At 41.2% G+C, this 15,446-nt stretch overlaps 1 protein-coding gene across 2 annotated transcripts in view; it reads right to left on the bottom strand.

Moving 5' to 3' along the window:
- Npr3 (natriuretic peptide receptor 3) overlaps nucleotides 1–15,156 on the bottom strand; it is a 60,635-nt gene extending 45,479 nt beyond the window's left edge. The window contains exons 1-2 of one of the 2 annotated variants that reach the window (XM_013018653.1): nucleotides 14,204–15,156; nucleotides 3,712–3,834 (exon numbers count right to left, since the gene is read on the bottom strand). In XM_013018653.1, the coding sequence (XP_012874107.1) occupies nucleotides 3,712–3,834; nucleotides 14,204–14,975 (895 nt within the window). In that variant the 5' untranslated portion in view covers nucleotides 14,976–15,156. The remainder of the gene's footprint in view (nucleotides 1–3,711; nucleotides 3,835–14,203) is intronic. The other variant, XM_013018654.1, reaches the window with a different exon arrangement.
- Nucleotides 15,157–15,446: the final 290 nt, after the last annotated feature.

Raw genomic sequence — 15,446 nt, 5'->3', positions numbered from 1 at the left:
AACACATGGATGAAAAATTGTATCAAAAAACGAAAGTGTCAAAAGAAAGACTGAGAAACTATCATAGACTAGAGGGGATACAGTTTCTAATACAAATCCCGAGCTTCAATCCTAGAACAAAACAAGAAGGAAGGAAGGTGAAAATCTTCAAGTAAGACTCACAGATTAGTTAGTAGTTTTATATCAATGTTACTTTTGCTATCTTGATGAAATGTAGTCTGATTGTCAACATTGGAGGAAACTTGGTAAAACAAATACACAGACTCTATTATTTTTGCAAATTTTCGGTAAGTAGAAAAGTTACTTCAAAATAAAAGGGTTAAAACAAGTTTTCTAACAATTACCCTAAAAACGGCAAAGTCCAAATGTACCATTTCATTGTTTCCATATTTCAAGAAATACTCCTATGACACGTAACTGAGCATGGAAAATAGTGGAAAGTCCCAATTAATGCTACAAAGCTAATGTAAACCTGACATTCAAATCTAGCAATAATCTTTAGGCAACAACATTCCTTTCTAATCTTACTCATGACTATGGATTCAAATCCTACACAAAAATATGAAGAACTTAAATGCAGCAATATGTCTAAAAGCAATCACAATAGAATATACTTAATTCTAATAGCATTTTGACAACTCAGTATTAGGAAATTTATAAAAAGAATAGATCAAATACATCTGAGAAAATACACTTTCTTGATTTTTAAAGTCATAATCATTATATGAGGACTAAAAATATACTTTAACATCTTCACCAAGGCAAGAAGTAAGAAATTATCACCACTGCTATACAATATTATTCTTAAGACTCTTGGCAATGTAATAATAAAAGAATATGAAATAAGATTATAACCATCAAGTTGGATCAAGGCTGCAATTACTGTGTGAAAATAATTTTAAAAACCTATTTTATCAGAAGATGTAGTAAATTTCTTATAAAGTAAATAAATAGATAAAAGTAATTAATTGCTTTTCTATATAATTCCAGTTATAACAGGAAAATATCGTGAATCATAAGAATATGAATACCAACCTAGAATAATTTCAACAAAAATGGTGCAGAATGTACATATTTGTTTAAAAATAACCAAAAAGCAAATTTGAAATGTATCACCACAAAAATACCAAGTAAATGAGGTAAAGAGTATATTCATTCATTTGACTCAATCACTGCAAATTGTACATGTACATGTCAAAATACCATATTATATTTTATAAGTGCAAAATAATTGTGATTTGTAAACTAAAATAACATAAATTTAAAAGGTAGTGATTATACGAGCACTGTGAATGCAATAAGAGCCACAGAATTGTTTACACCAAAGTAGTTAATCTTATTGAAATTTAACAGTTAATTTACAAATGAGTATTTTGAAAAAAGAAAACTTCAGGATTTCATTTATGGACATAGAGATGTTCAAATAAGTGCACAGAGTGAGATTATGTGTGGTGGATTAAAATGTAGGAGGATAAACAACCTTATACATTGTCAAAAATGTATAAATTCGTATATCTCTTTATCAGGCAACTTGGTAATCAAAGTTAATATTCCTCTATAGTCCCAGCTACTGAGGAGGTGGAGGCAGAGGTATTCAAGAGTTCAAGGTCAGCCCAGATAAAATTAGCAGGACTATATCTCAAAAAACCCAAAAACAAACAAAACAAAAAACATGGAAAATGGGAATGTGGCTCAGTGGTAGAGTGCTTGACTAGCTAACCAGGGTGAAGCACTGGGTTGAATTCCCTGTTCTAAGCAAAAGCAGAACTTAAATGCCTATGACCTCTGAGCCAGCAACTCTACTTTCAGAAATTCATCTTACATAGTACCTCCCTTTCATCTAAATATGTAAGTAAATGTCTGGGCACATGCCCATTGTTCTTAATAGCAAAAAGTTTGGAGCAATGTGAACACTGAGAAATAATGTTGCTTCAGGTGGCATGTCAACATTATAGATTGTTATTCAGTGAAACTATAAATGACTATTTTTGTAATATTTTTGTAAAAAATATGTATATATGACAGAAGGTACGTATTTCTGAAAATTATCAATGTTCTTTGTAACTGACTGACAGAATAATAGCCTATTTTTCCCATAAATCCTTGTAATATTTATGCATTTCAATTAACTGCAATATTTATTCACTTCAATCAACTGCAATATTTATTCACTTCAATCAACAAGGAAAAGTTATTTATGGATGAAAGTATCCAATGCTTGCACTTTTTGTATTAGGTGAACAGTGCACATGAATTCATATGCTAAATGTGATTGCCTAGTTATCATGTGCATTGAACTCATTTGCTACCCTGTAAAACTCAGAATGAAATGTTTTCTGCTTTTAGCCATCTCAATTCCGATGTTAAAGAACTCAATGCTGCTGCCACGAATGCCATCACATTCTGATCTTAGGTCAGGAAGTACATCCAGGCTGGGCATGGTGGTGCAAGCCTCTAGTTGCCATTAACACTCAGGAAACGAAAAGCAGGAGCATCACAAGCTCAAAGCCACCTTGTGTTATATATCAAAACTCTTAGTCAAAACACAAGAGGGATGGTAGGGAATGAAAAGGAGATGGGAAGGAGAAAGACTAGGTGGGAGAGAGGGGGAGAAGGATATGACAGGAAAGGAGGAGAAGAACCAACACTCCAGTGCTGCAATAAGGGAAAAGACCATCATGCAGCAAGGAAGGTAAAATATAATATTTAGTTTGCAAGTCTCAAATCTCTAGTTGTATCCACTACAGGAAGCAGTGGCTACTCTTGTTTTACCAACTTTTCTTGAACCCCCATGAAAAGTGTATTATATTATCTGTGTATACAGAGTGATCTACTGCTTAACTAAGCCAGGATATCTGGACAGGAAACCAGAGCTAATGCTTGAAGGTTTGGATCTTGTCTAACTACATGTCATCAGCAAGAACTTGGAAGTGGAGTTCAGCATAAACATACCATTTGTGATCTATACACTGAACGGTGCAGCTTTGAGCACCAGCATGCATGTCTACTTCAGAGAAAGTCTTAAGTTAGGGGTGGAGAATGCTTTGTATCAGTGATTCTGATGAGCTCTTTAAACATTCCCTCATCACAAGGACCCTAGAAACATCCCCAGATCTGTTGTAAGGAATCAATGATGATGTCAACCCTGTATGTTAGCAATTTTTACGGGTCGATATAGAAGATGCTGAATATGTGATTATCTGGAAGAAAGGTGGTTCTGAGCAATGACTTCAAATGTTTTTACCTCTATTTATAGTAATAGTGACTTCATTCACATTGCAACACATTATAAATCTATGTGTGCATAAAAACATACATGCAGTGGTACTGGCAAAATAAAAGTATTATGAAATAATTCAGGTGCTAACCATCATACCTTAGCATGTTCTGTTCTATTATGCAATTTTCTAGTTTATTCATTCTTTTATTGATAGTCTCCTCACTCTGACTAAAATTATTTTGATAGTCTACCATGATGATAGCAATCTACAATAGAAAAGCACTGGGCAAGGGGTCTTTGCCTGCCTTTAGGATCCTATGGAGTACAGGAGTGGGCTGTGAAATTAGAGATGCTGTGTGAGTGCTCAGAATCACTCATTTCCAAATTTGGATTAAGAAAATCACACTTATGGGAATAACTCAAATCTTTAGTTTTTCCTCTCCCCACCCTTTGGCACATTTGCAGCAGTCTGGGAAGCTGGAGGTAGTTACCATAGGAAGAACTGTTGAAGAGTTCAATGTTGAAGAAGGCATAGTCTCCACTGGTCATGCCATGTCTGTGCACTGCCAACATGATGCTCCGGATGGTGTCACCACTGGCACACATGATCACCACTGGAGAGGACAAGAAACACATGAATTACCCATTAATAGCAGTCAAGAAGCAACCAAAAAAGGGTGAACAAATGTTACTCATTGGGAACTATGTTGAAACTGTACCATTTGTGGGAGTAGCCAGAAGAGAAAAATTGGGAGAGAGTGAGGGAAAGGATGACATTGTACAAAAAGAAATTTATTCTTTACCTGACTTAGATAACTGTATATCACCTTTAAAATAACATAAAAAAATGTTTAAAAGAAGCCACCAGTGCCGGGTGCCAGTGGCTCATGCTGTAATCCAAGCTACTCAGGAAGCTGAGAGCTGAGGATTTCAGCTCAAAGCCAGTGCAGGCAGGAAAGTCTGTGAGACTCTTATCCCCAATTAATCACCAGAAAACTGGAAGTGGTGCTGTGGCTCAAGTGGTGGAGCACTTGCTTTGAGCTGAAGAGCTGAGGGAGAGTGCCCAGGTCCAGAGTTCAAGTCCTACAACCAGCCAAAAACAAAAAAAAGCCACAAAAAGCAGAAGACACAGAAAAGAGAATTTACACAGTTCTGAAATACCTACTCACAATCTACCTTTTATGGTAGTTCTCATTTAACTACAAGACTATTTCGAGTAGATTCAAGAACTTTAGAACTCTTATGTTTCCCTAAATACACATACATGTCATAAAGTATAAATTAGGCACAGCAGAGATTATAATAACTAACAATAAAACAAGACAGCATATTCCATAAAAAGTAATTGAAAATTTATGAACTGTTTATTTGTGAAAATTTCCATACAATATTTCCAGCCCATGGTTGGTTGTGACTAACTGAAAGCCATACAGATAAAGGTTTGTGTATTGAAATTACAAAGGAAAAAATAGTAACTTTACTATAGAAAACCCTAGCAGACAGCCCTGGACAAGGTGGTGGGAGCCAACAACACCAGCCATGAGAGCATAGATTCACCAACCTCCTGATGGATACCTACCGTGCACCAGAAAGTCTAAAAGGGTGATATGCATGTAGCAGGGGGAAGTACCTGCAAGCCCAACTCAGGGGACATCAGAGTCATTGGTTTAAGCTCTTTAAAATCATTGAGCTCATGAAAAACAAGAATAGGGTGACAAAATGTTCTAGGCTGAAGGAGACTTAAGAAAAGCTTAATGCTATGTGTAATACTTAATTGGATATTAGACCTTAAAAAAAGTAAATAAGGGCTGGGAATGTGGCTTAGTGGTAGAGTGCTTGTCTAGCATGCATGAAGCTCTGGGTTCAGTTCCTTAGTACCACATAAATAGAAAAAGGTAGAAGTGGTGCTGTGGCTCAAGTGGTAGAGTGCTAGCCTTGAGCACTGTGGCTCAAGTGGTAGACTGCTAGCCTTGAGCAAAAGAAGCTCAGGGACAGTGTGTCCAGGCCCTGAGTTCAAGACCCAAGACTGTCAAAAAAAGGAAATAAAAGTTTTGTATATAAATGGTATTGTGTCAGCTAATAAAATGTAAGGTTTATAAATGAGAGAGTAGAAAGTGTTTGTATTAAATTTCTTGTTTTTCTTACTAATCTTGTGAATATGTAGTGAACATCCTTGTTCATAAATGTTTAAAAGAAGCATGATCCTGTAATTACTCTCAAATAATTTATAAGATAGTATTATCTCATAAGTATATGTGTATATGTGTACATATATTGTAGATAGATAGATAGATCGATAGATAGATCGATAGACAGACAGTCAAGTGTGGTAGTATGTATCCATAATCTCTGCTCTGGAGAAACTGAGGTAGAAGAATTGCAAGTTCAAGGTAAAGTCTCAAAACAATACAAAATGCAGAAATGGAGATGTGATTCAAATGGAAGAGCACCTGCCTTGAATAAAAAAGCCAAACAAGATCTCAAGGCCCAGTACTACTACCGTTAAAAAAAAAGAGAGCGAGAGAGCAAGGAATTCTAGAATGTATTTTGGACAAAAACAAAACAAAATAAAATAAAATGCAAGATACATGAGTAGATGGGTATGGATAGAGGATACCAGAAGAGAGGTGAGGGACTGAAATTGTTAAGGTAAATATGGCAAAATATTAACTATTGGTGAACATCTGGGTGAAAATTATTAATAGTCCTTTGTATTTTCCTAAAGCTTTAACAAAAGTGTAAAACTATTACAAAATAATTTTAAAAATACAATTAAAATTTTTTAAGTGCTATGTTTTCCTAATATAAGACAAGGAAGAGCATCAACAGCTTCACATAATTAATAGCATGGTACATACATATTCCTGAAAAAGAAAACTCACTGGCTTTAGAGAGAACATTGCTCTGGGAAATCAGTGAGTACTAGAGGCTCTCCACTATCTGCATTTGAAAGTAAATGCAGAGTTTCTGTTGAGTTGTCTGAACAGAAAGAGAAAATAGATAACAAGATTCCAGTACACATGCATACACTCTCTCTCTCTCTCTCTCTCTCTCTCTCTCTCTCTCTCTCTGTCTGTCTGTCTCTCTCTCTCCTAGTTTATAGCTTGACTATTGGATTTGAGAGGCTTTAGACAGCTTCAGAGATTGCTGCTTGTGACCTAAGAATGACACAGGCTGGAATGAAGTGGGGAGTTGGCCACTGTCCAGTCAATCTAATGGCTGTTGGCTCACAGGCTCTATGACCAGGACCACTGTATTTGCTACACACACAGCATAAAACGGAGAAAGAAAACCACAGAGACCTGGGTGCTATAAATTGCGTTATCATGATTCATGCCAGCTCTCCAAGATGTGTATGCTCTTTGTAAAAGTATGGGTGCTGAAAGATGGAAAACTAACTGCAGGCTGTGTTTAAAAGGCCTTGGCATTCTGCAAGGAAGGCTGGTCTCCTGTTGATAGTTCATTTACTACAAAAGTTAACTCAAGAGTGTCATGTCATGACTCTGACATTTCTTACTACAAAAGGCCTCCAGGAAGCAAGGCATAGTGTGGCATGCCTGAAAACCCAGTATCAGGCAAATAAATAAGAAGAAGAGTATGTGTTCAAGGTCATCCTGAGCTATAGACCAAGAGGACCTACCTCAAAAGGGCTCTGTGTACATGGGAATAGCCCTAATGAACATGATTCTTAAATATGAGTATAATAATAACACAAAAAATAACCCTAAAGATCTTAACTATGGGAGTAGTTGTGTCTGCTTGGAAATGTATATACTTGCAGTAAATAATTACTGCCTTGGGAAGAAAGTTCTTGAAGAAACTCTTAAATATTCCTTAGAATCTAGTCCCTTGTTTTGATCTAATTTTGTTCTAGTTCTTTCAGTGAAAAATACAGCCAAGCTATCCCACCAAAACAGCCAAAGGGCTGAGGCTGTACTATTGAAGAATATGGATTCCAAGAATAGCATCTCTTAGAGGATCTAGAAAGGTCTGAAAGGCTATCTACGAAGCTGTGTTGTCATTTTTTTTGGCCAGATGCTCATAGCCCAGGGTCTACTTCTCAATCCCCACATGAAGAACCTGATTCTGTCCACATACAGAGTAGAGCCATGGCTGAGGGGCAGTTCCTGATAACCTACACCAGGTATTTACACGTAGATACTCTAGACTTCCTATTACCAGAATTCCACGGGAACAAGAATGGCTACAAATATACTGTTGCCACACGTTTTGTATCTGGACTTGTTAAGTGGAGAATCAAATGACAATCAGGAAAATCAGTTGGAGGACCGAGGCGTCCCAACACACCAGGACTTGATCAACATAATCATCCATTTATCACCTATCATCACCCATGTCCAAACACAAAAGCACACATTTCCTTAAATCCTGGATGGATGCTACCCATCACTAAGTTTTGTGCTACTCCTGTTTTCACCCACCTGGTCTCTCCCTTCTCCCCTGTTACTATTACCACTAAGTCCATCTTTCAAAGTGAATATGCACTTAGACTGAGCAAGAGCATTAGAGAGCAGCATTCGTCTGTCTGTGTAGACTTTATTCTTCATCTCAGGTATTTTGGATTGAACATGTTGTTTATTTTCAAATGGAAATCTGAATTTCCAAATACATGGTCAGGGCAATGTCTTTCTTGAATAAAGCAAACCCATCGTGCACACTGTCATCTGGTTTCAGTTCAACTTGAAGCAAACATTCAATGACACTGGCAAAACCACAGTATAGAATCTTAGCTTTGTCCGACAGTCCTTCGATGTTTTATGCTTGTCTCTCCTTCATGCCTAATTAAACAGCAAGTATTTCTGGCAATGTGCCTTTATCCAATCTATTAAAAGGTTTAAAATTGTTTTCATTGAAATAGTTCTCTGTTCCCACTTAATTTTTATCAATGTATATAATACCTAAATCACTAACTTTAATGAGCAAGTGACACAAACAGATTTGAATACAGCTCTTAGAATGTGGAGCTGAGTGAGATGTATGTGGGGGGCTTAGGAGAAATATAGCTGCTGGCACTGCCAACAGTTGCTGAGACTGGCAAAGAAGCACTGTAGCAGCAAACTGCCTAGATAGAGGTCGTTGAAGACAGCCCCTGTCACATCCAAGTATATTTAAATATATAAATATTCATTTTTTGTCAATGTACCAGGCCTCTGAAAGAGGGTATGATGGCATGATGACAAGTGTTTCTAGATGGACTCTCCATCCTACTCTACATTCACTTATGATGTCCCATATCATCTTTCCCATCCATGGTCACACTGTCTTCTGCAAGTGGCTTTCTCCATATTGCACCATGTTGTTGCAATCATTCTGATAACATCAAAGGGGGCAAGTGTAAGGAAAGGCTCTAGCTGCCCATCCAGAGACTTAAGCACATTCCAGGCAGGGTTAGAGGGATACCCTTTCCCTACTCTTAGATTCCCATCTGAACAAGTTCTAAAGGGTAAGCATTCTTTGTCAATCAAGGAGCTTTGGATACCCCAACAAGAGGAAGCACAGTGAATAGTCTAAAAGAAAGCTCTGAGCCCACTGGGTTCTGTTCATTCTTCCTCTTAGAGAAGTATAAAGAGTGTGCTCTGTGGGCTACTTCTGATATGTGGTAAGGGGCCTGAAGCTGAAAGACACTCTCTGTAACTGTCTAAATCTGGGAGGAAGAAAAATAATGAACAGATGCTCTAGGCAACAGGTACAAATACATGTTCTTCAATCAGTGTCAACAATAACAACAACAGCAATAAAATTGCAGATTATCCTTCTGACTCTCATACCCATGTTCCATTTAAGTCTTAACTTGGAAGGCGGAAATGGAGATTGTGGCAAAGGGTGCCACATCCTTCAAGCTGAGAATGTGATAACAAATAATAATAATAAAAAAAAACACCTCAAAGGGGCTGGGAAGGTGGCTGAGTGGTAGAGTGTTTGCCTTGCATGCCTGAGGCCCTGGGTTCAATTCCTCAGCACCACATAAGCAAAAAGAAAAAAGCTGGAAGTGGCGCTGTGGCTCAAGTGGTAGAGTGCTAGCCTTGAGCTGAAGAGCTGAGGGACAGTGCCCAGGCCCTGAGTTCAGACCCCACGACCGGACCCTAAAACAAAACAAAACAAAATAAAACAAAAAACACCTCAATAGTCATTTTAAAGGTGGTCAAATAAGGAATTCTGAAGCAAACTTTTTTTAAAAAAAAAACACAGGTAGTAAATAAGAAAAAAGTAAGTAAAGGACATATCCAGTTATAACATCCAAATTGGAAAACATCTACAAAGAGAAAATAAAAGGGATAAAACTCAAGAAAATTTTTAAGAAAATTTTTAAGAAAATTTTCCCAAATTAAACAAAACAACATGAATTTCTGGGAAAATGGAAACTTACCAAGTATACAAGGCAAAATTTCCATGCCAGTATACAGTACAATTAAATATTAGGGTATTGAGAGCAAAGAGAAAATTCTAAAATATGCAGAAAGACAGAATGTTCAGAAAGACAGAATGTTCAGAAAGTCCAGAATACAAATCAGTTCAAATGGAGAAACACCAATATCAGAATATAGAAGAAAATGTAGTGCTGTCAAATTTCAGAAAGAAAAATACAAAGATTTCCAACCCCAAATTCTATACTTATGTGTCAAAGTTAAAATGCAGAAATTTTCAGTTAGGAAAGTTCTCAAAATTTAGCTTTCATTCATTCTTTCATAGAAAGCTCCTGAAAGGTGTGTTCTACCAAAACAAGGGCATACATCAGGAAAAAGGTCTAGCTAAAGAGAGAGGTGACTAAAGTCCCAGTAAAATACTGAAGAAAAAAAGAGTAACAGTATGCCCAGAAAATAACTGAGCTGAAGCAGCCCAGAGGCTTAAAACAGAGAATTAGAAGATGAGTTCACTGTAAGTCCATGGGAACCTAAGGAAACAAAAGAAAGGGTTTTGTTTTTGTTTTCCTCAACAAAAAAAGCAGGGCAAAAAGCAACCATCACCACAGTAGCCTGTTTGACTCAATTAAGGTTCTTGTAGAAGGTAATAATAATACTGATACTGAATGCTGAACTAACCAAAAATTTTGAGATCATCCTATTAGAAGAATAAATAGAAGAAGTTGTATGTGTGCAGTTAACATACAGTAGAAGAGAATTACAATAATTTCCACTGGGATACCAAGAAATTAGACTTAAAATTATAACGTGCAAAGTAGCAAGTAATTTACAGAAATAAAGGAAAACAGCTTTGGGACATCTCTGAGGGTTGGAAATGATTGCTTTTGGAATGTCAGAAATGGGGAGTAGAGAGCATGAAACTTCTCCTGGTACTAATGTAATTTTCTGACTTTTCAACTTTACAGTTACATAATTAATTTCAGTAAAAATAAAGTGTAATTTTTTTCAAGGAGGTTTCTCTGGCTGTTTTTACATGACCTAGAAATGGATACTATTTTCAACATACAGATTACATCTTGTTTTTGTCGTTTTCCATCTACTCCAAAGGGCCCGTGATTCTTACATTGAAGCCAATCGAGCTGCTTTTCCTGTGTCCTGTGTTAGTTATAGTAAATCATAATTCTTGAAAAAATTCTTCTGATCAACCATTCAAAAACTTACTACACATTTAGCTCAGACTACTAAAAATGCATGTATTGATTAAACATATTTATGTCTAAAATCATTATGGATGTCACGAGTAATGATACTTTAATAACTAAAAGAATGAAATTAGGGTTCTTATAGAAAAGAATGTATATGGGATACTTTTAATTCTATTATCTTATAAGGCACAGGAACAAAATAGCTACTGACTTTCGGTGCTAGGAAGAATTCTGTCTTCAGAAACAGTGAAATTTACTATTAAGTAGGAAATATTGAGGTCAGTAGTCAGCTATATAAGTAAATCCATTTTGGATGATGTTTGTTTTTGATTCATGAGACAGGATCTCATTGTTTAACCTAGGTTGTCCTTGAAGTATAGAATGAGACAGGATCTCATTGTTTAATTGTCCTTGAAGTATAGATCCTCTTATCTCTGCCTCCTGAATGCTGGAATTACAGACATATACCTCCACAGATGCTCAGGTGTGTTTGTTTTAATATTTACTACAGATGTGAGAGGGGAAATGAGGTTTTGAATTAATGATTTAGAAGGTAAATCTCTAAGAGGTTGGTAAGAATAATTCATTATCCCTGGTTATTCTTTCAAATAAAACATGTAGCCAAATGAGAATTTAGTTTGAGATGGTGGTATTGTCATTTTTCACCAATTAAGAGATCCAAACAGCCATTATTTGGTCTTAAAGAACTACATTAAGCGTAGCATCTCCAATCTGACATGAAGCTGAATTCTCATCTGACTTCTTGTTTCAGAAAGAAACCAGGTTCAGAGTTCAGAGCCTGACACAGGCTACACAGGAGCATAATATAGACACCAAACCCACAAGCTTACACTTCTCAAGAGATCTGTCCCCATGCCACGGCCTCTGAGGTGATTATAACCAAATACATGCATATATATATATATACATATATACACACATACATATATGTGTGTGTCATATGCACAGCTATATGTATATGTGTATTCATACATGCATGTTATGTATGTTACACATATATACACATATATGTGTATATGCATATGCACACACATATATATGTATGCACACACAATAATTACCACAATGAAACGTCTCATTTATTGAGCCATCTCAGTTTGAATCTAGCATTTTTTGAGTTCATTCCCTGGCTTAACTCATTAAACCCTTCCAGCATCTGAAAGATGTGGGTCTATATCAGCACCACTTTACCTGAGGAGCCTAGGTACAACTGAGTAACAGCGCAAGATCTACTACCCAGTGAGTGGCCAGGCCACTCACAAACTTTACTGAAAACATACACCAAATCTCAACCCACTAACTGTTAATGAATGCTGGTGTAGGTCACAATGTGTTTGTAGGAGATCTCCTGAGAGAATTTGAGATCAAGCAAATTTCTCTTCAGAGAGCAAGGAATTTCAGGGGATAGAAGAAACAGCCTAGGGGTGAAACTATTTTGTTTCATATTTTTAAATATCTATTGGAGATTAGTTTGGGAAAACAGAATAATGAAATCTTCACCTTATCACCTGTAAAATACATGTCAGTCCAGCAAACTTGCACCACTAATTTCAACCTTGGAAGAGAAAAAAGGCAAAGAAATTTGGGAATATCTATGAAGTTAGAAAAATTTAAAAACAAAAAGTAACCTGGCAGAGAATGCACATAATCCTTTGAAAGGGGTGGGGTGGGTGGAGGGGGAGGGGGTATAAACTGTGAGGCGGTGGGGTCCAGCCCCTAGGTCCACTAGCACCCTGAAGCAATGCTCCCAGAGCCAAGTCCTCAGCAACCACCTCAGCTGGCCAAGCAGATCCCCATGGCCTGGTCTTTAGGCCACAGTTCTGGGGCCACTACTAAAAGGGACTAGCAAGGCAAAGCGGCAGTGGCAGGATTGACAAACTTCTGATCTTGCCCAGAGGGGGACACACCTCCATCTTCAGCCTGCCCTACCAAGTCTCAGCCTACAGCTGAAAAAACTCTTGGGCTCTGGGTCAAAGCAGAAGGCTGTGGTAGCCTGGGGTCTCTGTCCAGACGTGGCAAATTTGCAAGCTGTTAAACACAAACACCTCCCACTCCACCCCCACCCCCACCCCCAATCAGCAAAGCAGCCGCCCTGCCTGCTTAGCTAGCAGAGATTTGGTGCGGACACCCAGGAGTGTGAAGATTCAAAACTTGCCACGTATCCCCAGGACCTGCGGCGGGCCAAGTTGGAAGTGGAGAGGTGGCTCAGCGCCCCCGATGTCTCCCCTTTCTGCTCTCACCTGTCCCCTCGGCTCTTGGCCTCACAAACACACCGAGATCAGTTCCCAGGTAGTGCCTGGCACACCTGGCTTAGCTCCCTACTCCTTGAGTCTCACTTTGGTGCCAGGGTTGTACCACAGACATCCCAACCTCCACTATGACCAAAGGAAACCGAGGCGGGATTCCCTGAGGGCTGAATCCCCCGAGGGCGACCACACAGAGGCAGGAACGGCTCGATGCTGGACCCTAGGCCTCCTTCCCGCAGTTCCTACAGTGAAATGGACAGCACTGGAGGCGTTCCAGATTACCTATCCGCGACCACCTGTAAGTCAGTGGCCACCACGCCCCCAGCCTTGAATTCTTTCCAGTTTGGGTAACATCCCAAAACCTCTTGCGATTGAAGGAGAAAGCAGAAAGGAGGTTCCGCGCCCCGCTGCTCCCGAGCGCTCAGACTCTGGCCAGCCAGCCAGCCAGCTCAGCGCGCACGGTGCCTGAGCGCGCCCTGGGGAAGGAGCGTCGCCGGGCCCCGACCCAAGGAAGCATTTCAGAATAGAAACCACAGCCGCCTGTTTCTAAAGGACCAGAGGGGACCTGGAGGGACCGCGAAGAACCATACAATGAGCTCCTAAAAGAAATCGGGGGAGGGGTTGTAAACAAATAAAAAGTACAAGCGGGGAAACTTGGGGTATCCGAGCTAGCTCAGCGGCGGCGGCGGCGGCGGCGGCGCGCAGCTGCACAGCGTCCGGAGACGCGTGCGCACCAGCTGCGGGCCCGCTGCACCGGGGTTCACCAGTGCTTTAGGTCTCGGGCCCCTTCGGCTAGTGGAGCGCTGGTAATGCGCCCCTACTGTCCTGCCCCATGCTGGTATGAGGGAGCGAGGAAGGAAGCCCCTCGTGGTTTGACACCTGTCATACCCAGGCACCGAGAAGCCATCCGTCCAGATGGCCACTCCCCTGCTCAGCCAGACTGAGCCAGAACCCTCTAGATGCACCCCCTCCTCCACCGCCACGGGGCGATCCTCAGGGGGCGGCGTGGCTGTCCCCCGGCCCCCGTGCGCAGGGAGCTCCCTCCCTGGGATCGCATGGCCCTGGGGAGCACTGGGTTATAGTTAGGGTCGGGGATGGGGGGGGGCACTGGGACCCGCGCGCGCTCACCTCGTTCACTGGCCTGGATGTAGCGCACGATGTCGTCCAGGTCCAAGTCTTTGGTCTCGTCGAAGTTGTAGGCAGACGTGTGCAGGCCCTCCTCTTGGAAGACCTCGTGGACCCCCTCGAGGGTGAAGTAGCAGTTGCGCTCCAGTTTGTCGTCGCTGTAGAGCAGCGCCGCGCGGCTCCAGTGGTGGTGGCGGAACAGGGCGAGCATCATCTCGCCCATCTTGGCGTAGGCCGGCGCCACGCGCGTGAGGTGCGAGTACTCCGCGTCCTTGTGTTGGAAGCCGGCGGCCAGGGCCCCCGCAGACAGCATGGGCAAGTCCCAGTGAGACGCCAGCCGGGCGACCGGCGCCGCCGCGTACTCGCACACCGGCCCCAGGATCAGGTCCGGCTTGGTGCCCCGCGCCGCCGCCACGCGGTCCACCAGGCTGAAGAGCGCGCGGTTGCCGCAGTCCGAGTCCTCGTAGGTCACCTGGAAGCGAGTGCCCGGCGGCAGAAGCCGCCTCCCGGTGGTGGTGCCGTTGCCCTCCACGCTGCGCAGCGCGTACTCGATGGCGGGCCGCACCCGGGCCAGTGAGAACAAGTACGAGTCGTCCCGGGGCAGGAGCACCAGCACGTCGATCTTCTGCGGCAGCAGCGCCTCTCTCTGCCGGCGCCCGCCGCCCGGGCCGGGGCCCCCGCCGCCGCCGTCGCCGCCGCCCGTGCCGCCGGCCAGCAACGCCCAGCCCAGCAGCACGCACGCGGAGAGAGTGAGCACCGGCGTGGACCACATCATCGAGCTGTGAGAAGGCGCTCGCCCCGGGCCCCCACCCACCCTTCCTTTTTCCTCCCCACTCTTCTTCTTCGCCGAGGTCCCTGCCTGCGCCCCCTTGGGCGCTCCGAGAACAGAGAATAGACCCCCTCTCAGAACGCGCTGACAGATAGAGAGGAACAGACCTTCTCTGCAGTGTCACTGGTTTAAAATAAAACTACATAGAAAAAGTTCGCCTAGTGTAAACCTGTGCGACGGTAACACACACACACACATATACACTTATTATAAATATATAGTCACCCTCCCTTTATACATATGCTACTTGGCTTAGAGGTGGCTTCTTATTTTGGGCGTTGCTAAGGTTGCTTTTGAAAGCGCATTTGTAAAAAAAATAATAATAATAAAAAGAAAAAAAGGAAAAAGAAGAAAGAAAAAGGAGGAAAAAAAGTTAGACTTGTCCAAGTGCTTGTATTTGACGGTGCATCGTCAGCC

The sequence above is a fragment of the Dipodomys ordii genome, unplaced genomic scaffold (genome assembly GCF_000151885.1).
Source record: "Dipodomys ordii isolate 6190 unplaced genomic scaffold, Dord_2.0 Scaffold41, whole genome shotgun sequence".
NCBI classification, from domain to species: domain Eukaryota; kingdom Metazoa; phylum Chordata; class Mammalia; order Rodentia; family Heteromyidae; genus Dipodomys; species Dipodomys ordii.
This window is presented reverse-complemented; position numbering and strand designations above follow the sequence as displayed.